This window comes from Talaromyces rugulosus, chromosome I (genome assembly GCF_013368755.1).
Source record: "Talaromyces rugulosus chromosome I, complete sequence".
Classification (NCBI taxonomy): Eukaryota; Fungi; Ascomycota; class Eurotiomycetes; order Eurotiales; family Trichocomaceae; genus Talaromyces; species Talaromyces rugulosus.
Window position 1 is genome coordinate 2,917,030 of NC_049561.1, and position 23,903 is coordinate 2,940,932.

General features: G+C 46.6%; 10 protein-coding genes across 10 annotated transcripts; 6 read left to right on the plus strand and 4 right to left on the minus strand.

The window, feature by feature from the left end:
* Positions 1 to 1,480: 1,480 nt before the first annotated feature.
* TRUGW13939_00995 (uncharacterized protein) lies at positions 1,481 to 2,329 on the plus strand (the record flags this gene model as incomplete). Its single annotated transcript, XM_035484201.1, has 1 exon — positions 1,481 to 2,329. The coding sequence occupies one exon, from the start codon at positions 1,481 to 1,483 to the stop codon at positions 2,327 to 2,329; it is 849 nt and encodes a 282-aa protein (XP_035340094.1).
* Positions 2,330 to 3,401: 1,072 nt separating this feature from the next.
* Positions 3,402 to 5,294, plus strand: TRUGW13939_00996 (uncharacterized protein; the record flags this gene model as incomplete). Its single annotated transcript, XM_035484202.1, has 6 exons — positions 3,402 to 3,718; positions 3,778 to 3,819; positions 3,879 to 4,138; positions 4,191 to 4,305; positions 4,380 to 5,058; positions 5,133 to 5,294. 6 exons carry the CDS (start codon positions 3,402 to 3,404, stop codon positions 5,292 to 5,294), a joined length of 1,575 nt encoding a protein of 524 aa, XP_035340095.1.
* Positions 5,295 to 5,792: 498 nt separating this feature from the next.
* Positions 5,793 to 7,339, minus strand: TRUGW13939_00997 (uncharacterized protein; the record flags this gene model as incomplete). Its single annotated transcript, XM_035484203.1, has 2 exons — positions 5,793 to 6,807; positions 6,867 to 7,339. The coding sequence occupies 2 exons, from the start codon at positions 7,337 to 7,339 to the stop codon at positions 5,793 to 5,795; spliced, it is 1,488 nt and encodes a 495-aa protein (XP_035340096.1).
* Positions 7,340 to 7,866: 527 nt separating this feature from the next.
* On the plus strand, positions 7,867 to 9,039 carry TRUGW13939_00998 (uncharacterized protein; the record flags this gene model as incomplete). The annotated part of the gene is made up of 1 exon (XM_035484204.1): positions 7,867 to 9,039. The coding sequence occupies one exon, from the start codon at positions 7,867 to 7,869 to the stop codon at positions 9,037 to 9,039; it is 1,173 nt and encodes a 390-aa protein (XP_035340097.1).
* A 111-nt stretch (positions 9,040 to 9,150) lies between these two features.
* On the minus strand, positions 9,151 to 10,830 carry TRUGW13939_00999 (uncharacterized protein; the record flags this gene model as incomplete). Its single annotated transcript, XM_035484205.1, has 5 exons — positions 9,151 to 9,492; positions 9,742 to 10,158; positions 10,247 to 10,334; positions 10,497 to 10,562; positions 10,634 to 10,830. 5 exons carry the CDS (start codon positions 10,828 to 10,830, stop codon positions 9,151 to 9,153), a joined length of 1,110 nt encoding a protein of 369 aa, XP_035340098.1.
* A 569-nt stretch (positions 10,831 to 11,399) lies between these two features.
* TRUGW13939_01000 (uncharacterized protein) lies at positions 11,400 to 12,996 on the plus strand (the record flags this gene model as incomplete). The annotated part of the gene is made up of 4 exons (XM_035484206.1): positions 11,400 to 11,700; positions 11,756 to 11,866; positions 11,930 to 12,239; positions 12,294 to 12,996. The coding sequence occupies 4 exons, from the start codon at positions 11,400 to 11,402 to the stop codon at positions 12,994 to 12,996; spliced, it is 1,425 nt and encodes a 474-aa protein (XP_035340099.1).
* Positions 12,997 to 13,193: 197 nt separating this feature from the next.
* TRUGW13939_01001 (uncharacterized protein) lies at positions 13,194 to 14,304 on the minus strand (the record flags this gene model as incomplete). Its single annotated transcript, XM_035484207.1, has 3 exons — positions 13,194 to 13,320; positions 13,385 to 13,660; positions 13,718 to 14,304. The coding sequence occupies 3 exons, from the start codon at positions 14,302 to 14,304 to the stop codon at positions 13,194 to 13,196; spliced, it is 990 nt and encodes a 329-aa protein (XP_035340100.1).
* An 840-nt stretch (positions 14,305 to 15,144) lies between these two features.
* TRUGW13939_01002 (uncharacterized protein) lies at positions 15,145 to 19,333 on the minus strand (the record flags this gene model as incomplete). Its single annotated transcript, XM_035484208.1, has 7 exons — positions 15,145 to 16,352; positions 16,422 to 16,607; positions 16,669 to 18,107; positions 18,158 to 18,256; positions 18,307 to 18,553; positions 18,607 to 19,224; positions 19,276 to 19,333. 7 exons carry the CDS (start codon positions 19,331 to 19,333, stop codon positions 15,145 to 15,147), a joined length of 3,855 nt encoding a protein of 1,284 aa, XP_035340101.1.
* Positions 19,334 to 19,954: 621 nt separating this feature from the next.
* On the plus strand, positions 19,955 to 21,656 carry TRUGW13939_01003 (uncharacterized protein; the record flags this gene model as incomplete). The annotated part of the gene is made up of 2 exons (XM_035484209.1): positions 19,955 to 20,674; positions 20,727 to 21,656. The coding sequence occupies 2 exons, from the start codon at positions 19,955 to 19,957 to the stop codon at positions 21,654 to 21,656; spliced, it is 1,650 nt and encodes a 549-aa protein (XP_035340102.1).
* A 671-nt stretch (positions 21,657 to 22,327) lies between these two features.
* On the plus strand, positions 22,328 to 23,623 carry TRUGW13939_01004 (uncharacterized protein; the record flags this gene model as incomplete). Its single annotated transcript, XM_035484210.1, has 1 exon — positions 22,328 to 23,623. The coding sequence occupies one exon, from the start codon at positions 22,328 to 22,330 to the stop codon at positions 23,621 to 23,623; it is 1,296 nt and encodes a 431-aa protein (XP_035340103.1).
* Between the last annotated feature and the right edge of the window lie 280 nt (positions 23,624 to 23,903).

A 23,903-nucleotide genomic window follows, 5' to 3' on the forward strand; every position in this document is an offset into this window, starting at 1 on the left:
TGCTGACCGGTCTCAAAGCTTTCGGGATATGAACTCATTTACCTAAATAGCAGTATAAGGTACAGCGTAACTTTTGATATTTTCGGCATTCGACTTCAATAGTGACGTCATCACTTCGGCCGAAACCCATGAACAACAAAATCATTCTTCGTAGTCCCACCCGGTCCCAAGCAGACGCATTGACACACCTCGCTTTAGTTAAAAGTCTAACCAAATGGAAATCATTGCAATACGATTTGATTTTATACGGATAGAAAGGCGGCTCCTGCGGTGGCAGTGATACGATGACGTGTCTAGCCACCATGTTATTGATCAGTAGATTCTTTTCTATCGCTGTTACCTCAGGTTTTCGATATTTAATGGATGTATTTGATATGAGCCTCTATGTATTTGGAATAGAGAAGTGTAGTTGCACATGGCAAATTACAATTCCATTTATATCTACTTAGTCGGTTGAAAGCTATACTTGCCGCCCCTAGGAGCCAAACAGACACAGTAGGGAATAGGCTCTCCAAGGTCCTATATGATTTTGCACAATGAGCGAGGCAGTCCGAAGCTATCGATTGATAATTTCCGACACAGCCAGAATTCCAATGAGTTAGAATTTGTTCGTCTCATAAACAAGACGGATCCGCCAATCAACGGGCACGGAGCGTTAGTGGGCCAAATTTAAACTCTCCACTATGCCGACTAGCCTATTCCAATTAGACTGTCTCACCTTATTACCTTCTGAAAAGAGTCATCCTTTTTTGACATCTTCTCTCCAGCTATCACACACACGGTCATTCCACTGAAAACCAGTTGATCAGTCCAAACATCCCAAATAAAGTAACTCACAAAGTTCTTCCCGGGATACTACAGGTAAGACGTCAAGTACCTTCTTGGTAGAAAAACAATGAAGATGCACATCGGAGATTCGAGAAACCTGTCGATATTTGACTTTTATTTTTAACCATGGATCGCCTATTTGTACTACATACCATCCTTCTTGACAGTTGGGGATAAAACACTAGACCCAGTTGATATCATGCAGAAAAACACGGAATTGTTTAGGGAAAGCCAATATATAGTTTCTCTCCCTACCACTTACCAATCAGTCGGGACTCATTACTTGATCATGCACGCTGTCACTTCGTCGGTTGTGTGCGTATAGCCGCATTACCCAATGAGACTTACAAGCCTGTCTCACTGTTCAGACATGGACTAGATCGGCGTGCATAGATGGTGACGTCGTGGACATCCGGATGAGCCTTGGCCTGTCTTTCCCATGGTCGACTTAACTCAATTGATTCGGGACAACAAACTCGTAGCATGTATATAATAGTGGTAGAAGTACGAAAGACTATTTCCCGCAGTCGAAATTTGAAAGGCTCCCGCAGACTGACACTCGTTAAATCACACTCGCTTATCAGTATCAGCCAACACTCGTTCTTTGCGAATTTCAAATTTCGACATAAACAAAGTCTACTTTAGCAAAGAAATGAAGAAGGAATACGTTCTACTAGCTATGGGCCTGGCTGCCCTGGTGACCGCTCAGCCACGTTACGACCGTCGTGGAGATTTCTGGCCTCCGTCTCCCCCTATATCAACTCCATGTGATACTCCTACTATCTCTCAACCACTGCCTCCCCCAGTGTCAACACCATGTGAGACTGCTACGCCGACTGTAGTAACTCCTCCTCCACCCCCAGAAATAACACCATGCGAGACTAATATCTCCACTTCCGTCGCTCCTCCGCAATCAACAACACCATGTGAAACCGCTACCCCGACGGTCGTTACTACACCCCCTCCAGAATCAACACCATGCACTACCATCACTTCAACCCCACCGCCAGTGTCAAATCCAGAGACCACTGTCACTTTAACCTCGCCATGCGAAACCAGTACACCTCCAGAGACAACTACCTTACCTCCAACTACACTTCCCGTCGTCACATCCAGTCCGCCCGTGATAATTATCAGCACTTCGACTATCACTGAAACTGCCCCTTGCACAACCTCCACAGCTTCACCTTCTCCTCCGTCTCCTCCGCCACCAGTGGTATCTACGAGTGCTATCATCGTTGTCCCTCCTCCTAACTCGACCACCACTACACCCAGCCCCCCTCAACAGGTCACCTCCACGCAATCTAATCCCGCACCCCCTGTCTCTTTTTCCTCTGTCCCCATCATTCCATCAGCTCCTTTGACCACTATACCAGGGACCACCCCGGCAGCTACAATCCAGACTAGCCCTCCGGTCTTTACCGGAGCAGCCTCGATTGTTTCTACAATATCAGCGAGTTCTATAGTGGCTGTCTTGGTGGCACTTCTTGCCGCGTTCTAGTAAAAACACGACTATCTATTGAATATTGACGATCAATCTATGTGTTGAATTCAGAGCTGTCAAAACTTGAAATGACAACAAGGTGACAAAACCCGAAAATAAAAAAGCAAGTCATACTCTTCGAACATTCTATCATTTTCCATATGTATTTTGTTTCTTGTTTTCCCTCTTAATAATTTCTATCTAATCAAGTTTTGGCATTGAAACAACGAAGTTGGGGAATGCTAGAAAACTTTGTCAACTCTCCTTGACAGTTCACGCCGGACTACTTATTGCTTACCCCAATTTTACATAACATTAATGGCATCTGATTTATTTTCTGTAATAATGTACTACGAAATTGTTTATTGATCAAATACGTATAATAGTATGATATTGTATGGTGGCAACATTGAAGTTATGAATAATGACAAGGGTCCTGATACTACATCAATTGACGTATTATTGACAGTAAGACTTTCGATCCTATAAACAAGTGTCAAACAACATTGTTGAAATTATAGTTGACAAAACTAGCCAACACGGCTTCTACATGTATTTGTTTATTTGTTTATTCTTTCGGGCTAAATTAATCGTGACTGCGCTGAATCGCCAAGATTTGACACCTACAACACGAGAAATGGTCCTATGACGTACGAGAATACGCAAAATACATCTACATCATATAGAATCTCATCAGTGAGTTGAGCATGTAGTTTAACACTCGATTGCGTGGTAATTCTTATTTTGGCGTGAGGAAGGAGATCGACGTTGCCAACCAAACGCGGAGGCGCTGCGTATCGCCCGTTTGGGAAATTTACTGACTAGCCCTGAAGCATGATCCACACCACACCTATCAGCCTTAGATCTCTCCAATAACCATGAATATCTAAAAGTACTGGAATCATGGTTAATTTTATTCTCTTGGCTTACTAAATGCATGCTACGCTTTTCGACATTCGAGTCAGTATGAGTCTCCAAAGCTAAGCCATCCTCTACGTCTATAAATACAGCTTGATGGTCCTAACAATGTCGTTTATCACTACAGCACAATTTAAAATAAAAAAAACTCATTAAAAGAAAGATATTTACCATGATTCATTCTCGTTTCTCCTTCCTTCTTCAATTCTCAGCGCTGCTTGCTGCAGCTCAAGGAAAACCAAACAACACTCCACTTATTCAATGGACCACTTGCAGCAACGACTATAGTAGTAAACTGCCGGCCGATTGTGGAACGCTTCTCGTACCTCTCGATTATACGGATCCTGCCTCAACCGAAACATACGCTTTAGACCTCCTGCGAATTCCTGCCACGGTGCAACCCGCGAAGGGGAGCATTGTGTTCAACTTTGGAGGACCCGGTGAAGTAGGGAGAAGTACTCTGGCTGCCGATGCGCCAGTTTTCCAAGCGTTTGTTTATTCCATTCTTAATACCAGTGAATCAGTGTAGTCTAACCCGTCTACCCCAGATTAACTGGCGGGGAACACGACCTGATTTCTTTCGATCCACGGTACCAAAACCTTCTTGTTCGAAATTTCATCTTTCTGGGTATGCTAATAAGTTTGGCAGTGGCACTTATGCCAGTAACATGCCCCTTACTTGTTTCGATAGCGAATTTGACCTACAAGCCTATGCGAACGCTCAAGTTATTCCAGACCAGGATGACCAGGCCACCTTGGGGAAGCTCTGGGTACGAGGTGCCCTCGACGCCGCTGCCTGTGCCAAAAAGCACAAAAAGAATGGCACTCTTATTGGGACCGCGTTTATTTCTAGAGACATCATGAGAATTGCTGAAGCTGTTGATGACGACGGCCTGCTGCGCTTTTGGGGTGAGCTGCTTAGCCCGCTGAAGTGTTAACAGATCTCTAACAAACTGTCTAGGATACTCGTACGGTACTACCCTGGGAGCTACCTTGGTGTCTATGTTCCCAGATAAGGTCGACAAAATCGTTTTAGACGGAGTCCAGAATCCACATCAGTACTACCATGCATTTGCGTACAATAGGCCCTTCCCTTTCTATCCAAAGCAAGTCGTGAACTGCCTTAACTAATGTTTTCCCCTCGATGTAGTGATGTTGAAGAATGGGCGCAGTCAGATGAAGTATTTTCGGGCATTTTCTCCAGCTGTGTCGCATACCCGGACCAATGCGCCCTTGCGCGAGACAACAAAACAGCAGCTGAGCTAGAGCAAAGTGTCATGGCCCTCATCGAACAATTCAAATACCATCCAATCGGAGTAGGACAAATGACACTAGACAACAGCTTCCTATATCAAACGATCCAAAACAGTCTTTATTCGATAGCAGCCTGGCAAAACACCACAAAGCTTTTGGACATGCTTAGCAACGGGGGTATCGATGAGTCCTTCGTTCTCTCTATAGCAAGCCAGACTCACCCGACGAACCAACAAAGTCTACTCGGACTGTCATCCGTATATATCGCTACGGAAGCAATTCATTGTGTAGACCGTGCTGCCCGTGCAGGAACTTACGAAAACTTTGTTCCGACTATGAACGAGCTCTACGAAACGAGCAAAATTATGGGGCGTGGCGACGTGTCTCTTTCCATGGCTTGTGCACAGTGGCAGCTGGAACCTAAAGAACGTTATGAGGGAGATTTCCAGGTCACTCCGAAGAACCCAGTTCTTTTAATTGGAAATTCTTATGACGCCCATACGCCTATCCGGTCCGCTCGCAATGTCAGCGCAGGGTTTGAGGGCAGTGTAGTGCTTGAGGTGAATGGATATGGCGTACGTTTTTCCTTTTTCCTTTTTCCTCATATTTACAAGTTATTTATTGTACTAATTACGCAAATTTTATTTAGCATTCCTCTCTAGGCCTTCCTTCGAAATGTACTCTGGCGACCACGGCAAGTTACTGGGTCAATGGTACTCTCCCCGAACCAGGCACTGTCTGTCAAGTTGAAGCTCGACCTTTCGCCAACATCACCTGGAAAGATGTCATCGAAAATGCCTCTAAGAATTAATATCGATCATTCTCTACAATAGTTGAAATTGCCGGATAGATTCCACCTTATAATCTGCTTTTTTTTTTGGTTGCTATTTTAGCTCCTAGACATGGACTGTACATTATTTTAGATTCTACATAAATTCATTTATTTAAGCCTCGGTGCTTCAAATATTGTCACAATATATCAATTGATATTAATCATACTTCAAATTCCAATGTAAAATTGTCAACTCTCTTGGCTAGTTCAAGTGTTCTTTGCTATAAAACAGCTATACGTCGCTCCTACTCAGCGGCAGATATTAAACATTTGAATAATACATATGTAGGCACACGAGACTAGCACTAAGATATATCTAGTAACTTTATGATCTAATTTGTTATTATCATAAACATTAATTGACGTCATCTATTTTGATTGTCCAGACGTCCATTGAAAACGCACACCCGCGCCTGGATACCAGTTGACAACATGTAAATTAATTCTAAGTGTCCTTGAGCTATATACTTAGTATCCTCACTTAGCCTCCACGGCATCCGGTGCTTCTTCTACCACCTTTTCATGCGGCACCGCCTCAGTCACTACCATAGATGTGTCTTGAACTCGCTTATAGATGAGGACAAGCACAAACAGCATCGAACCAGCCAACAAGCCCCAGTAACTGCCAAACATTCCTTGGTAGCTGACTCCGTGCACATCGAGACTGAACACAATAGCAGCACCCATAGCACCAAAGACTTTGTAAAAGGACGAATATATCGATAGGACAAGAGGGTCGTTGGAAAGAGTGCCAGCTATCCACCACGCAAATGTTTGCCAGGCACCATCCACACAACCATAAAAGACAAACAGCGTAATATATCCACCCGCCCTCGATGTATCGGTTAGATCGATAAGACCGCCTGGGGGTGTGACACCGCGATGCGATATGCGGGCTGGAAATACTCCTCCAATAAAGACAGCATTCAATAAGACAAAGAGTACTCCCCAACAGACAAAGGCTCGTCGGCGTCGTCCACCGATTGCCTTTAAATCTAGAAGCATGCCCATAATGACTGCCATGACGAATTGGCCAAAATCAAACCACAAAGATCCAAAGGCGCGTGTGCGGAGATTGAAAAAGTAGCCGTTGAAATCGTTGCTCTGGTATGGAATATACCATAAACCGGCAAAGCTGTATGGAAAGAATAGGATAATCCATGGCTCACGCTTGATTGCAAGTACGACATTCTTCAATTCCTGAACGAACGTGGTATTCCGAGGAATAAAAACACGTGTTCCATCGTTTCGGATGACGCGTGATGGGTTGGAAATACAACAGGCCACCACACTGCCTAGGACCATGAGAATAAAGAGGGCGATGTATGTAGCGTTGTTGGCGCTACCAGCAGTCGTAACTCCCCAGTTTTCCACAGTAGGTATGATTGCCCCGATGACAGTGCCAAAAAAGGATAGACCGTAAAAGAGACTGATGTATTTTCCCTTGTCTTTCTCCATCGGGAGAGACATGATTAGAGATCCTTCTGCCGTCCTGTGCAAGTTAGCTTATGGATTTTCAATTTCAATAGACATATTCTGTGGTTTGCTTACCAGAGGAAAGCGGCAGCAATACCGCACATTGCACCACCAAAGTACACAAATCCCTGGTTCCCGTTGTCATTGTAGCTCCAATAAGATGCTGATAAGAGTGAGTAACCGATGCCTCCTGCAGCAAGGGTGATTTTGGGTCCAAGGAAGTTGACGACTGATCCAGCTGTAAGTGAGAAAACACAGAACAAACTGTACAGGATAGTGTTGGCATTGTTGCTAGTCGTCGGATCGACCTGGCCACCACCGCCAAGAGCTGAAAGAACATTGAACATCCCCACCACCAAAAGGTGAACACACGATATAATCAGACATTGCACAATAGGAGACCGGTAGGCAGGAATGGTCATTCCGAGAATACGATAGCCCTTGGGGGGATCAGAGTACACCCCTTCTTGAGCAGCCACTGCTGCATGGGGATCATCCATATCAATCGGTTGGTCTTTGATATCGGAAGGTGTTTTCTCGACATCCATAGCGAATAGCGGTTTGGGGATTTGCTGAAGACAGCACTTGAGGGGAGGGGCTTTTCTTCGTAGCAAAAATATATGAATTGATGTATCAATTATAATGGTAGTCGAGGTTGAGAGACAACGTCGCATCCCTCGCGAGCTAGATATATGTCCACGTCCCCTGACCTTATGCTGGTTAGTTTTACCTTTAGTACTAACTGATAACAGGCGAGCTAGTGTCTGTGCCAGATACCCCATACGCTTACGCCCATGGCTATCTTGTTTATCACGTTGTGGGGAGGCCAATTATTGCAGAATTAGGAATAACGGCCTTGTCTAGTGTGGGGCGTGCGTGGGATACGGCTTGACCCGCCAGATAGGACGATTTGCGTGGGATGAACCGCCTCTGGCTATCTTGGCAACCAATCGCTTTTAACTTTGCATACAACAGTGTCGCTGATAAGTTTGTTTATTGCAGTGAAGCACAGGGAAAAAAGAACAATCACTCATCCGGAAGAGAAAAAAGGCTGGGAAAGAACAACAAGCAAACAATGGATATTTCCAAGGCCAAGTTCAGCTTTCAGGATGAAACGCACGATGAGAAGCAAAAGCCCATTAAAATTGCCTTCTTGGGCACCAGGCATCCTCATGTCATGTATCGCTTTGCCGTGCTAGACAAAATGGGTGGTTTTGAATTTTCGGGCTTCTACGAAGAAGAAGACGATATCGCTACAGAACTCGCCAAGAGACTGCCACGCTTACCACGCTTCAGCAGCCCAAAGGAGCTCCTAGACACCAATCCTGATGTCGTCATGATTCATGCTTTGGATCCAGATGTTCCTCGATGGGCTCGCTTTACCATAAACCACCCGGCTCCATTCAAGGGTCTGTTTTTGGAAAAGCCAGGTGCCGCAGATCCAGCCGACTTCTATAAGCTGGCCGAAGAGATCGAGGCCAAACGCCCTGGTCTTGCGGTTGAACTTGGCTACGAAATACACTATTCAGAATCGTTGGATTTTGCACGGAAAGTTATCCGCGAAGGAGTTTTGGGAGACATTACGACAGCTAGGTTCCACGGCGGCTGCCCATCAGGCGCTGGTATGGATCTGTGGCAGGCCATCCCGGAAGACCTTGGTGGAATCATGCAAACCGAAGGCTGCCACACCTTGGAGAATGTGATCGATTTGTTCGGTGCGCCAGAACGGGTGGTTTCATCTATCCGGAAGCTGCCGGAGAGGCCACCGCATCCTGTCGTGGGCTGGATTCCAGACCTGTTCACAGGTACCGTTTCAACAGGGAAATTCGGCGTGGGCACTTTGCTATACGAAGATGTCTGCTCTGGTATCATGGAATATCCAGATAAGACTATTGTCTTGGACATGACAGCTTGGGAGCCAACAGAATGGTGCAACGAATGGGCAATTGATGTCTACGGAACCAATGGCTCTTTGCATGTAATCCCTGATTATCCCGTTGGGACGCTGTATTTGCGCGAAGCTCGAGGTAGTTTTGCTGCGGGTGAGACCAAGCTAGATACCCAACTACCGCACGGCACCTCCAATGTACCCTCGTGCTATCGCAGGCAATTCAAGTCTCTATTTTCGAGGGTTCGCGGAATCAGCCCCGAGGACGGTAGTTGTGATCTGCAGAAAAATGTAAAGATTCTGAAGGTTATTGATGCTTTTTACAAGTCAGCCGAATCAAAACAATGGAAAGACGTATAGAGCTATTAGTTATCATAAAATTAAAAGAATTTCAGATTCAAAATTCATATGCGATACAGCTTGCGAGAACATAAATCCACTTCGACGTAACCTCAAGTCGCCAACATTGTACTAACTCCGTCGTTTTAATCGCGCGTATAACCCTTCTGGCTTCACAAACCACCTGTTCTTCCCTGGGAGAATGTCGGCCTTCAACGGATCCCCATCCTTGGTCACAAATTCAATATTGAAATCCCTCACCAACATTGGGACAACCTTGTTTATCTCCAGAAGAGAGATGTTCTTCCCAATACAGGTTCTAGCGCCAAGACCAAATGGCATGAAGAACTGCTCCATGGTCTTTAGCTTTTCGTTGTCGTCACTCAACCAACGATCAGGTCGATACTGATCAGCATCCTCCCCGTATATTTCCTTGTTTTGGTGTAGAACCCAACTATTGCACCCAACGTTCGCCTGTACAAAGTTTATTTAGTTAGCGTTAGCACCGATTTGACTAATGAAAAGACATACCCCTTCTGGAAAAAATTGGCCACATAATGTCAATCCACCTGGAGGAACTTGTCGCCACAGAGGCAATCCCACACCGGGATGCATTCGTAAAGCTTCCTTGATTGCAGCTTGTAAATAAGGCAAGCTTTGAACGTCTCGGAAACAAAATTGAGAGCTAGAATCCAAACCAGCATCACTTATTTCCTTTCGCACTCTTTCAAGACAAACAGGGTTGCGATAAAGATAGAAGAGAACTGCGCTCAGGGTCAGAGAAGTTGTATCACTTCCTGCACCAACATTTGCGCCACAGGTAGTTTCTATATCCACGTCTGTAATGCCCCTTGTGTCCTCGGGGGCTCGTTGGGCCAGGATCATTTTTCTAACCATAGTCATTGGACCATTCTCAGAAACGTCCGATTTCTCTGTTTTAGCTTCCTTGACCTTTTTCTTGTTAAAAGTGTCGATAACTCCCGCTTCATGGCCTCCAACCATTGCAAGCAAGCGGAGAGCCAAGGGCTGCAGCCATAACAAAAGTCCCAGGAGACTAGATGCTGTGAACCCGACGTCGAGAATCTGAATCAAATGCTGAATGTCTTCACCTTTATCGAGAAAACCAAAGCGCTCGCCGAACTATCCGGTCCAATAATCGCCCAGTCAGAACGAAATTATTGCAGGTGGAGAAGGACGCCACAGGTCTGCACCTACACTGGCCACTCACTGTAATATGAGCAATCACGTCAAATGCATAGCATTGCAGCCAATGAGGCAAGTCGATAGGCATTTTTTCCGAAGACAGTTCGTCAAACCTTTTTGTCAGAATGGAAATGCAATCATCTACATATGGCTCATACGACACAAGCGCTGACATAGAGTACATGGCTGCGACCGCCCGACGCATGATTGCATGACGTGCATGAAATCTCTCAGAAAACAAGTTTGTCTCTGGGCCAAGGCTCCAAGGAACATACCACTCACTCTTCTCCAGATGCGAACCGTGGCCGTAAATAATCTTCGTCGCATCCGGGTCGTTGATGCTAAAATATGAAGGTGTGATTTGGACAATTTTTCCTATACCTTGGTTAAGGAAACGAAATCGGTTTAGAACGGAGGAAAATTAACTCTACCTTTTTCTTCATGCAGCTTTATGTTCGTCCAGTGGAAATCAGACTTTAAAATCTGCCAACAGTACCACAGATTCGTGTATCGAGCAATCCGCGGGCCAGGGATTCTTCGGCTCCATGACAATTGCCTCGAAAGTAGGAAGACGAGGAAAACCCAAAATAGTACGAATGGCAAGATCATCTTAGATCAACTAATTGTTGTAAAGTTGCAGAAAGTTTTATTTGCTATAGTACAAAGGTACATACATATATGAACGAAACAGATATATAAAGGCGGCAATCCGGAAGCCGGAACAAGCAGATCCGCCGGAAGAGCCTCTTTCCGATGGATCGTCATAGTACCACTACATATATACCATCAGATGTCGTTTCGAACGTATAGAAAAAGTGTCCACATCGGATCGGCTCCTCTTATTGTGCAGGATAGCGCGCAGATCATTCTCTCCACATTCCGACGTGTAGGTGAATCAGTCGTCCTCCCACTATAATACACCGCTAGTCGCTTGTTTTTGAATGTAGCAGATTGTTGATGTATATATCTATAGAAATATATCAGAATTAGTTGTAGAATTGACGTATACGATAATTACCTATGTTGGAAATTAAAGTCGCGGACCGCTAGCCGCCCCTAAGGCCGCTATCTCCGAGTCTCGGCTTTTCAACCTTTTCTCGACCACGTCCTCTCTCTCTCCTCTTCCTCGGCTTAGATATCAGTATCACAATCAGCCACTTACTATATTCGGACTAGATATGCCATTTGAATTCATCGATAATAATAATTCTGCAATCGGCCATGCCGCGAGGAAGCGAATTCGTAGCCACGCAGCCTTGGGAAAAAACGTCGGAAAGAAGATAGCTCGGCCATCGAGAAAAAACGCGCAAAGCCTGGGGTTCAAGGTCACGCCAAGTATCCCAAGCCATTCCAAGATTGTGCGGCAGCTAGATGATTCAGAAACCAACAAGGACCCAAAACCCGAGATCCATCGCCAACTCGGAGATGGCCTGTCGATCCTCCCTATTCCGGAAAGTTCGAAGAACTTCACCATCAGAGGTAAGCATGTCCAAAATCACTGTCTTCAATTAACTGATAATAATTGTATCTAAAGCCATCACATTTTTTTCTGGTCCACGCTTTGTGCCAACTTTGAATAATGCAATGGACCAGGCTAGTAATCATGGCGGAGTCTGGATGGGGCTTATGTTTCAAGATGAAGCTTGTACGTGTTGATATACTGCAACTAGCCTCCCTGGACAATTATGAACTCTCTAACACACCGCAGTCTTCCATTGCGCCTTAGCTTTATCTATCATTGTTTTCAATAACTTGATGGTAGAGCCTAAAGACCCTTTGCAGGCTACACGTCACCTATCTCACACTTTCCGCCTAATTAACCAGAGGCTATCTGGGGGCGACGCAGTCACAGACGCAACCATAGCGGTAGTACTGATGTTGACTCAATATGAACGTCACGACAATCAGCATAGGCGGGCTAAGGTTCATTTCGAAGGACTTGAACGGATGATTGAGTTGCGAGGTGGGCTTTTCCAAGTGAGAGAAACCATGCCAATTTTAGCTTTGAAGATTATCAGGTACTATATCATAAATCTAAACTATTATGGACTCAGAGCTGATATTAAAAATAGAGCTGATCTAGATTATTCCCTGCGTATGGGGACACCCACTCGGTTTAGTGGAGACATCTTGTATGGCCAGGAGACGATTCTGGAGTCGTCAAACTATCCTAAGAAATACTTCCACGAGAGACGACTGCGTTGCTATAACTTTTTCAAAACCTTGAGCATTGATATTCAAAGCCTTTTGATGGATATCAAGAATGTTGCTCAGCTGCTCAATAACGCAAATTGTGGGCAATTACCAAAGATTGACTGTGACGTATTTCACAAAACCACTTTACTGCTTGCGCATCGCCTCCTCAGTATCAGACCTATTAAAGACTCCCATACTCCAGTATGCGTCGAACATGCGATTCATTTGGGCTTAGTGGCGTTTTTGGTAACATTCATGCCGACACTCGACCGATCGATTCCCGACAACCCAGTTCTTTCCCAGTCGCTCCGGTCTATGATTGAAGGGTTCTTCTCCAGCCATCCGGAGGATGAAGAGGTTCGACTATGGCTATTGTTTATCGGAGCAGCATCCGTCTTCAGACCAGACGATGATGTCTGGCTTCTTCCTATGACAGCGCGGACGATGTCCACCACGGGCCTTCGCACGTGGAAAGATGTCAACGATTTGCTTACCATATTTCCATGGGTTCATTCTTCTCACAGTGATGCAGCCCAAGCGCTCTGGCATAAATCGTCGTCTACGTCTCGAATATGTTGAAAAATGGTATAATCTATCATACGATGCCCAGGAATTGGCTGTCCTCGACCAAGCACTTGTCAATTCTCACTATTGACTAAAACACCGCAATATACATGAAAGTTATTGTTGAAAGCATAGCTCGAGTCTTAGCCAATTCACAGCGCATGCAAAATTGAACTATTCGTAGACGACAGTGAACAACAGCTCAGCAGAAATCATGCTTGTAGCATCTTGCTGACGCAACCAGGCTCAACAGCCTCCAGCTCTTTGGCAATACCGCCCCATACCCGCTTTTGCGCTTGTTGACCCTCTTCGTTTTCGAGCCAGCTTGGTAGTTGTCGCCTATTGATGACAATGCCATTAGAAAAGGTCCTTAAAGGGTCTTGTGATGCTATCCCTGACTTACGTCGCGATTTCACAAGCAGCGAGGAGGCGCCCATGGCTCTCCTTTCCTGCAACAGCCCCATGAAGAAGCGTTCTGCTGCCATCCTCTGCTGTCCGCCCAAACTGCTTGTGTTGGACGGCAATTTGCTCTTTGAAAGCAGGCGGCGCGTTCCGGCTAAGATCTGTGATGCATAAGCCCGGACAGACAACATTTAGGACCACCCCTGTGCGAGATACAGGAATCTGGGGTGCAATATATTTAACTGCCAGGATCTCCATCAGTTTGGACAATGGGTATCTGTGAAGATGAAATTAGTCTGGTTCAGCAAATCTGCTGGCATAGAATTTCCCGTACAGCATCAAAGTTACCATCGACTCGCCATCTGACTTTACTATCGGATCGTCTTTGATCAAATTCCATTGCTCCTCAAAATCGAAGCCAACGCTACTCGAGATGATCGTGATATGAGGCAAGATGCCGAACTTTTTAGCATCATCGCTCAACTTTGGAAATATCAACGCTGCAAGAAGGAAGGTGCTCAGCACGTTGACTGTGATGGGCAGGGCATGCCCTTCAGCCAACACACGCTCGGACATTGCAACGGCCGCATTCTCAATCAACGCATCGATGCGGTCCAGTTCCGTGATTGCTTTCTTCGCAAAGGCCTTGACAGAGTCATAACTGGACAGGTCGATTTTCCATACCTCGGCAACACCAGTCTTTTCTGTTGCACTTTCAATGCTTGTTTTCGCGGTCTCGCCGGCGTCGAGATTACGCACACCCATGATGACCTTTGCGGCGCCGACGGCCACCAGGTGTTTGGCAGCTTCCAGTCCCAGCCCGGTATTAGCACCGATTACGATGAAAGTCCCGCCAGAGCTATTTTCGGGTGTGACATGGAGAGGGAGACCTCGACGCTGAGTTGGGACATCGGTAGACATTTTGACGAAGGAAGTAGAAGGATGTGAAAGGGATGTGTCTGAAAGTTCGATTTTTTTGGATAATTTGAATAATTGGATATTTCTGGTATGTCTAGAGTATTTACTGGGAAGCTGAGAGGGTTTATATATCCTTTTCAGGTGCATACGTTTCTGATATTCATCGCTACTGGCGGATTTAGCACTAAAACCCGAATATAACTGCATGTTGGCGTTCCCTCGATATCTCCATGGTGGCGAAGATCTGTCATGAACGGATGGATCCATGAATAGGAGAGAGGTTTCCGAATGCGGACAGAACAGCTTGCCCCAGATCAATTCGTATTGGTACGTAGTATGATGCAGAAAACCGGGTATTCACATGCATGATTGTCGGTGGGGCAAATTTCTGGCCAACCAGAGAGCGCCTTCCTGAAAAGGAATAGCTCTTTTTATTCATACTTCAACTTCACGATATATAATACTTAATTTGAATATCTCCACATCTAACAGGATCCGGATGTTCTTACTTAATACCGTCTAGGGACATGTTTTACGGAGAATATAAATTGTAAAATCCGAAAAGCAAAGCAAACTGTGACGTTAAACCCAAACAATGTACAGCTAATAGTTGATTTGAAATTGCCTTGATTCCTAAAAATTTATCACTGAGCTGCTTCTGCTGCTGCAGTAAATGCATGTACACTTCCTCGTGGTTCGAATGCTTTATGTTGTGTTGAAGTTCCAGAATGCAATACTATATTTTCATCACTCGGGCTACCCCAAGCGCCGCCACCAGGCCTTAACCATATGTTAGCATTCTCTCGGCTTGCCAATGATTTCTTGGGCAGGGTTTTTCATGACTTACGTGTGAATGATGATACGTTCTCCAGGTTTCACGTCAAGTTCCATCTTGCCTCCAATGTTAATTGTCCGCTCCGACCCGTCGACTTCTTTCCTGATATACAGGTTCAGCCCCGGCTGGCCAGTTTCACCGCCTGCCATACCATAAGGACGAGTGACACGTCTTTCACTGAGCATTGATACCGATAGGGGAACTCTAAACTCGAGCTCTCGCACCGATCCGTCGCCACCGTTAAACTTGCCCTTTCCTCCAGAGCCAGTGCGAATTGAAAATTGTCGGAGAATGACTGGATATCTTAGCTCGTACACTTCAGCGTCTGTAATACGGGTATTGGTCATATGGCAATGGACCGCAGAGGTACCGTGCCAGGATGAACCAGCACCTGAGCCACCACAGATCGTTTCGCCAACGCCAAATCCAGGAACCTCGTTGCCATCTTTGTCCTGGCCACCCATCCCAAAGGATATGATATTGCAGCATCCATGGGACGCAGCACACGCACTAAAGGCACCCAGAACAACGTCCGTGATTCGTTGCGAAGTGATTGGGTTTCCTGCACATACAGCTGCCATGCCGGACGGGTTGAGAAGGGTCCCACTTGGAATGATCACATTGCAGGGTGCTAGACAGCCCTGATTCAGGGGTATGTCTACATTTATCAAACACCGCAGCGAGTATATTATTGCCGAGTGGGCTATGGCCTTTGGTGCGTTCAAACAATTGAAAGTCTCACGGCCAGTGCCAGTGAAATCAAAGTCTGCCGAGCCTGTCTCCGTGTCTATCCGGACTTCTAGTCGAATCTCTGTTCCATCGTCCATGAAGTCGGAAAACTTCAAGGGTTTCCCTCCGGTAAGTTTTCCCACCTTCTTCAAATATTCGCGAACAGCGACTTCGGCATTGTCTTTGATACCATCCATATAGAAGTGCACAACCTTCAGAGAATTTTCCTCGACCAGACCGCGAAGGAGTTGTGCTCCCTTTTGATTTGCCGCAATTGCCGCCTTCAAGTCGGATACGTTGTCGTTCCATGTACGCGTGCCACTGCATCCTTGATATGAAGCCGGCTCATCATATAGAAACTTCCGCACAACATCTTCATTGAACTGATTTTCAGAGACAATTTTGAAGCCCATGGTCATAGCGCCCTCTTCGTAGAGCATTTTGCTGTTTGACGGCATAGATCCCGGCTGTATGCCTCCGATCTCAGCTATTCTCCCTGTCAGTATCCAAGTCTGCGTATTCGAAAAAAGAAAAAGAAAATTGCTTGTGTTCTTACCATGGTGCCCTCTTGAAGCTACGTAGAATGTAATTTCTTTTCCATCGGCATCCCAGACTGGTGTTATTATTGTGATATCCGGTAAATGTGTACCTCCTGCTAACGGGTGGTTGGTGCAGATGTGATCACCTGGTCGGAGTTTGCCTAGATATTTCTCATGTTGGTATCGAACGGCATACTCCATACCTGGTCATGGTCAGCAAAACTAATTCGTGCTCAAGTCCTCTAATTTTTCAGTTGCACTTACTACCAAGATGAACTGGAACGTTGGGTGCATTGGCCACCAATTTTCCATCCGGAGAGAAGACAGCACATGAGAAATCAAGACGCTCTTTGATATTTGTTGACACTGAAGTTTTCTGGAACATGCGACTCATCTGATCAGCCACCGACATGAAACGATAACCAAAAACAGAAAGACGAATGGGATCAACAACGAGAGTGGATTCTCCACTGTCTTCACGCTTCGTTTTCAGTGCGACGTTTAATATCACGTGTCGTGACAAGATTGTTGCCGTGGCATGTGGTTCGACGACAATTGTCTGGGTCTTGTCAATAATCATAGCCGGTCCGTTGATATGGTTTCCAGGCTTAAGGTTATCCAAAAAGAACACAGGAGTCTTGACATATCCGACACCGGAAAAGCAGACAGTGGTAGAATCGTCTTGTGTATCTTTGCCGGTTGGTATCACACCTGCCGTCTTTAGTTCATCCTGAGGAGCTTCAGGTGGAACAGACAATGATTTTCCAACACCACGAACTCGAACATCTTCGACTACAATAGCACGTCCAGGGAATGTAAATGAGAACTCTCGTTTATGTTCCCGTACGAAAGCCTCGGAAAAATCGCCGTCCTCGGGATCAAGGATCATCAATAAATTGTCCGTTCCCTGATAACGCAAATTTAGGTATACCTCATGATGAATTTGCGCTTTGGAGATGCCATCAGTCTCCAGTTCGCTTTGTACCTTGGCTTTGAGGACTTCGATGCGGTCCCGAAGAACGGACAACGACTTCTGATCAAGGACCCCTGAAGCCGGTTCTTGCGCTTCGTGAACAACATCAGCCAGTGCCATTCCGTATGCAGACAGAATAGACGAGTAGCGATGAACAATCACAGTTTTTATAGATAATGAAGAAGCAATAGCACAAGCATGCTGGCCTCCGGCGCCCCCGAAGCAGGCCAGATTATGCGCAGAAGTTTCGTACCCACGGGCTTCGGTGAGTGCCCTAATTGGCTTCGCCATGGATTCGTTTGCAACCTCAATAAACCCGAGGGCAATTTCTTCTGGTGATTTTGACTGGCCCGTTTCTTCATTGATTTGTCGCGCCAATTCTGTAAATTTCATTCTCGTAATCTCCACATCAAGTGGTTCATTCTCGTTAGGACCGAAGATCTTTGGAAAGTAATCGGGAAGAAGTCGTCCAAGAAACAGGTTGGCATCGGTTACCGTGAGTGGTCCGCCCTTCCTATAGCAGGCAGGTCCAGGGTGCGCTCCGGCAGAGTCTGGACCCACTACAAAGAGCCCATGTCTCCAGAATAATATGCTGCCTCCTCCTGCGGCAACGGTGTTGATATCAAGCTGAGGTGCCATGATTGTCACGCCAGCAGTGGTGTTTTCAAAGGTGTGTTCAAATTTTCCGTCATACCGTGATACATCTGTACTTGTACCCCCCATGTCAAATCTAGACACTGTTAACTCGGCTACATAATGTAAGCTTGAAAATAAACCTACCCTATAACCGGGGTGCCATCTGCAACATCGAAAGATGTTCGTGCATGCCCCACGACACCACCCGCAGGCCCAGAAAGGATAGCTCGGAGTCCAGAGAATCTGCAGATGTCAGTGGTGGACCAATAACAAATTTCGCCTTTATATCTCACTTTTCAAAGTTCACCAAACCACCATCACTTTGCATAAATTCGCAACGAGTGTCGCTGGAACGAAGGCCATCCTGAAAGCCCGAGCGGAATCCGTCAATATATCGTCGGATCACCGGGGTCAGATAGGCATCTGCGGTGGCTGAAGCACCTCGTGATGTCATCTTAATCATAGGAAGGAGCTGGCTCGAAAGAGAAATACTAGGAAAGCCAACTTCCTTTGCAATGCGCTCAATAGCCAATTCATGGTCTTTGTGCCGTTAGTCTGAGCTGGTACGCCAAAATACTTATAGAGTGACTTACCTTGAAAGGTATAAGAATGGGCCAGAACAACAGCTATGGACCGATAGCCTTGATCATAAAGGCTTTGTAAATCGCTTCTAACCCTTTCCTCGTCCAACTTCTGTAGGACGCGTACTACCTCGCCGCTGACACCCCGAGTGAGGTTTGAATCTGTTTGTAAGGAAGCCTCAATTGCGTCGCGATCTGGTGCTGGGTTTTGCTGGTAATCTTCGATTGTCACTCGCTCATCGACCTCGACTACATTTTCATATAAAACATCGGGTCGCCGGATGTTGAGATCAAATAAATGAGGCCGTGACTGGTTGCCGATTCTCAGGGCATCTTTGAAGCCCTTTGTGATCAGAAGAGCGACTCGGTCACCCTTGCGTTCCAATAGCGCATTGGTAGCAACGGTGGTTCCCATGCGAATACTTACAGCGGAGAAGTCTGCAGTATGTAGCTTCTCGCTGCGTGGGAAACTTTTCCCCGTTGCTTGCTCGAGAATGCGCCTTATGCCCTCAATCGGAGCATCGGCATAATTGGACGGATCTTGAGATAGCAGTTTAACGACAATGTCATCCTTTCGGCCTTCGACAATCCCCAGGCAGTCGGTAAAAGTGCCACCTCGGTCTTGAGTCTCTTGTTAGTGAAAAGTATCTTTTGCACAGTCATTTCACAGGGACGACAAACCGATTGCTATCTTGATCTTTAAGCCGTCAACTTCGGCATCTATTCTATGAGGAGCCATGGTGACTTGTAGCGACTTCCGGCTGTATCAATCACACTATCGCGAGTGCGCGAGGAAACGAGGTGTCACAGTCCGAATAATATATCTCCTCAGCAAAGGGCAATATCCATCACCTTTTTCTGTGATTGAGCCGTGTGTGCATCAGGCAGGTCGAGTCGAGAAATATCACTTTAAAGTAAAATCAGCCTCTGGGCTCGCCTCTACCAAAGACCAAGAGCAGCTTGGGCCATGCTGCGTGCCGGCAAACCGGCCGATGCATATCACGGTGGAGAAGCGGGGCCTGTCAAAGGCCAATTCGCCTCCCAGGAGTGTCGACAAGACAGAGAAAGGAATAGTGCGATAGGCTGGCGGGGTTTAGTGTAAGAGTCGGAAGATAAAAGTGTGGTCCAATGTCTCTAGCAGTCTCAAGCGATGTCGGATGGAGCTATCGACGGTGTGGGGAAAAGAGATAAGAGGAAGGAGCGTTCGCTCCGACCTTCCTGGAGCCCTGGTGGAGTCTGGTTTCCACGCCGCCCGATAACACGATTAAGCTTTGTCGCGACACCAACGAGCTACTACGAGTATGGCCAACTCTCGGACGAAGCAGGGCTCTCGATGTGATAATCCTGCTTGGAGCTTTATATGGCCGATGCTGTCTTCGCAAGTCCGAATCCTACAGCCGGTGCAGGATTCAACACAGGGCAGTCTTCACTTGCATTCATCTCGCTTCAATACAGTGAACCTTGCAAGATGAACACTCCCAGTGAGAAGATGTCAGGTCTAAGCACTGAAGTTCCCAAAGACTCGGAAATCGCACAACCAGGAGAGGTTGTCGACAGCTCGCACCATAATCAGGACGTGGATGTTGCTGCCAAATTTTTGCAGGAGCTCGACCCGGCCATTCTGAGAGACCCCATCACACCGGCTGAGGCACGCAAGGTACTATGGAAGATCGACTTGATCATGATTCCGATGATCATGGTCACTGTGGTGTTGGCTGCTGTGGACAAGGTCATAATTTCCAATGCTGCGATTTACGGCATGAAAACCGATACTCATTTGGTAGGTAACGAGTACTCCTGGGTTGGCTCTATATTCTACTTTGGATACTTGCTCGCCGAGTACCCAGCCGCCTTTCTCATCCAGAGATTTCCCATTGCCAAGTTCTATGCGGTTTGCATCATGGGCTGGGCAGTTCTCTTGTTTTGTACTGCCGCCACCAGTAACTTTGCCGGTCTGGCCACAACCCGGTTCATCATGGGCATGCTCGAGTCTGTCGCTTTCCCAATCTCCAGCATCTTGACGGTCATGTGGTGGACGACTGATGAACAGCCGATCCGGCTAGCATTTTGGTTTAACCAAGTAAGTTTGCTCGCTACTGCAAACAACCCATTACCTCTAACATGTGCAATAGCTGTCCTCTGTCTTCGCCGGTCTCGTGAGCTACGGTATTGGACATACAACAACAAGTCTCCATCCATGGCGCCTCTTGTTCCTCGTACTAGGGGCTTTTACCGTTATCTGGTCCATTGTAATGTACATATTTCTCCCTGATTCGCCTGTCAAATGCTGGTATATGTCGGATAGGGAGAAATACGTCTGTCTTGTGCGGGTTAAAGACAACAACACAGGGGTCGAGGACAAGAAGATCAAGCTCTATCAAGTGCGCGAGTGTCTTTTAGATCCCAAGACGTGGCTACTCGCGTTGTTTTCATTGGCACAGAACATCCCCAATGGCGGACTGGTAACTTTTGCCTCCATCATCGTTTCAGGGCTCGGCTACTCGTCGCTCATTACAACTGTGCTCGGAATTCCCACCGGTGTTCTAGCAACTGTCTGGCAGCTTTTACTTTCTTTTGTTGCATCTCGCTTCCGAAACACGCGTTGTCTAGTTATCGCTCTAGCCAATCTAGTGCCTATGATTTGCGCCATTCTGATGTGGAAATTGCCCAGAGAGAACAAGAACGGCCTCTTGGCCTCATACTACGTCTTCTACACTTACTGGGGACCTTATGTGTTGTCGACCTCATTGCCAATGGCCAACACGAGCGGCCACTCAAAGAAGCTGACTATGAATGCCGTCTTCTTCATTGCCTACTGTGTTGGAAACATCATCGGGCCGCAACTGTTCCGCTCATCTGACGCTCCGACCTATTCTCATGGTTACGAGGGTCTGCTGGCCTGTCTTGTTGTTGCAATCGTTTCAATTGTAGCCTATGGGATCTTGTGTCACTTTGAAAACAGGAAGCGAGACCGGGAACAGCAGCACTCTACAGTGAGCGCAATAAACCCATTCTCAGACCAGACCGATAAGGAAAAGAGAGACTTTCGATATACCTATTGATGGGAACCCAAATCGCTTATTTTTTTATTTTTTTATTTTATTTTTTCCGGTGGCGCAATTTTATGTTACGTTTAGTAGTTTTCAATTACATACTTTATATATATATAATAAACATTGTATGTTCCTCTTGTTTCACCTACTTCAAATATTGCCTACATTCTTCGAGTGCATATTTTCCTTAGAAGACACCATATGCGATATCATCGTCAAAACTATCGCTCCAACCGTGATACCCGAGAACATTTGAATCTTCAAGTGTTGGCAGCGCGCGTCAGGAAAACCGGAGCGAAGACATCCCGCGCAACCGTTTAACAGTCGGAAGACGGTCGGGCGAGGTCCGACCCCACACCAGTTGACCTCCGACAAGACACCGGGCGACTCCACAGGCCGCTTATCTCTCTCTCAACAGCTCATGGCTATATGTAAGACTCGGGAATTCTCCGCTTTTCCGGTGTCCAGCTTTGCTATTATGTGCCGGAGGCAGCTCGATGCGACGACAGAGAGTCGAGAATATGTGAATCTAAACGGGTCGGTATGGAATTGCTCGCGGTCCCCAACCGATGATTCGGTTGTCTTCTACCTCTATAAACCGTCCTCGATGGCTTGAAGTCTGACTCCATGTGGAAAAATAGTTGTGTGTAAAGGCCTCGTCCTAGTTGTTCACGCAAACCATGCACCTCAATACCAAAATTCTCATCGTCGGCGGCGGCGCCTTCGGTACCTCGACCGCATATCATCTCTCGCAACGAGGATACAAATCCATCCGAGTACTTGACCGATACCCAGCTCCGTCATGCGAAGCAGCTTCCACCGATATCAGCAAAGTCATTCGCAGTGACTATAATGAGCCGCTCTACGCCAGAATGGGGATTGAGTCCATTGAGGCATGGCGCGGTTGGGACATGTTCAAAGGGCTGTACCATGTTCCTGGATGGATCCTTAGTGCAAGCAATTTGTCCGTTCCTTTTGTGGAGGGTTCGATTGAGACGTCCAAAAAGCTCGGGGTTCAAGGTCTGGAGCGTCTGGCTCCGGATCAAATTCGAGAGCGTTTGCCATTGGTGACGGGAAAATTGGATGGGTGGAATATCAATGTCTGGAATCCTACTGCCGGTTGGGCGAATTCCGGCGAGGCTCTTCGGCGAATGGCAGTTGCGGCGGAAAAGAATGGCGTCGAGTATATTACAGGGGAGGCAGGATATGTACAACAACTTCTCTACTCGGCCGAGGTATGTACAGGAGTTGTTGCTCGAGATGGAACGGTACATAAAGCCGACATGGTCATCATGTCTGCTGGAGCGTGGACACCTAGTCTGTTGGATCTCGGAGGACAATTGACGGCAAAAGGTCATGCAGTAGCTCACATTCAGATGACGCCAGAGGAAACGCAGCGTTATGCATCACTCCCTATCCTCGACAACTTGGAACTAGGGTATTTCTTCCCTCCGCAGGAAGATGGTATATTTAAAATGGCACACAGCCAGTTCATTACCAATATGACGACGAGTCCCATCTCCGGGATCACAACTTCAGTTCCACATACTTTTATTCAATCACCAACAGACGATCTGCCATTGGATATTGAAGCAACCATGCGACGCAACCTACGACGAGTGTTTCCAGAATTGGCTGATCGTCCGTTCTGCTACACTCGGCTTTGCTGGGATGCTGACACGGCCGACCGTCATTTTCTTGTTACACGCCATCCGGCCCGTCAAGGTCTTTATATTGCTACCGGCGGCTCTGCACATGGATTCAAGTTTTTACCGATCGTTGGAAAATATATTGCAGACTTTCTTGAAGATAAGCTCGAAGCGGAGATTGTCCACCACTGGCGATGGCGTGCGGGGGAAAATGTCAACACCAAGAATTTGGCACATCTAGACCCAGAACTAGAATTGGCTGAATTGTCAGGGTGGCGAGACCGAAGGGTTCGTGAAAATCAGAGGAATGATTTGGCGAAGCTTTAGATGTGGGAATTCAGACCAGATGTTCTATTATTGTTTTATCAGGAGTAAACCACTTAGTATATGAAGCCGTGCATTGTAATTGGTCCTTGTATTACCCCGCGTTTCCCATGCGTGTGGTCCAGCCAATAGAATCAATTGTAGTGGAGCCCGATCGCCGATTGGTCGAGAACCCGTTTATCGCTCTTGCCCGCGCAAAACGGCAGATAAGGAGGAGCGTTTCTCTCTTTCTAATACACGCATAACAACAGCCAGCGATGCGATAAGTGTTCCCTAGTATGCA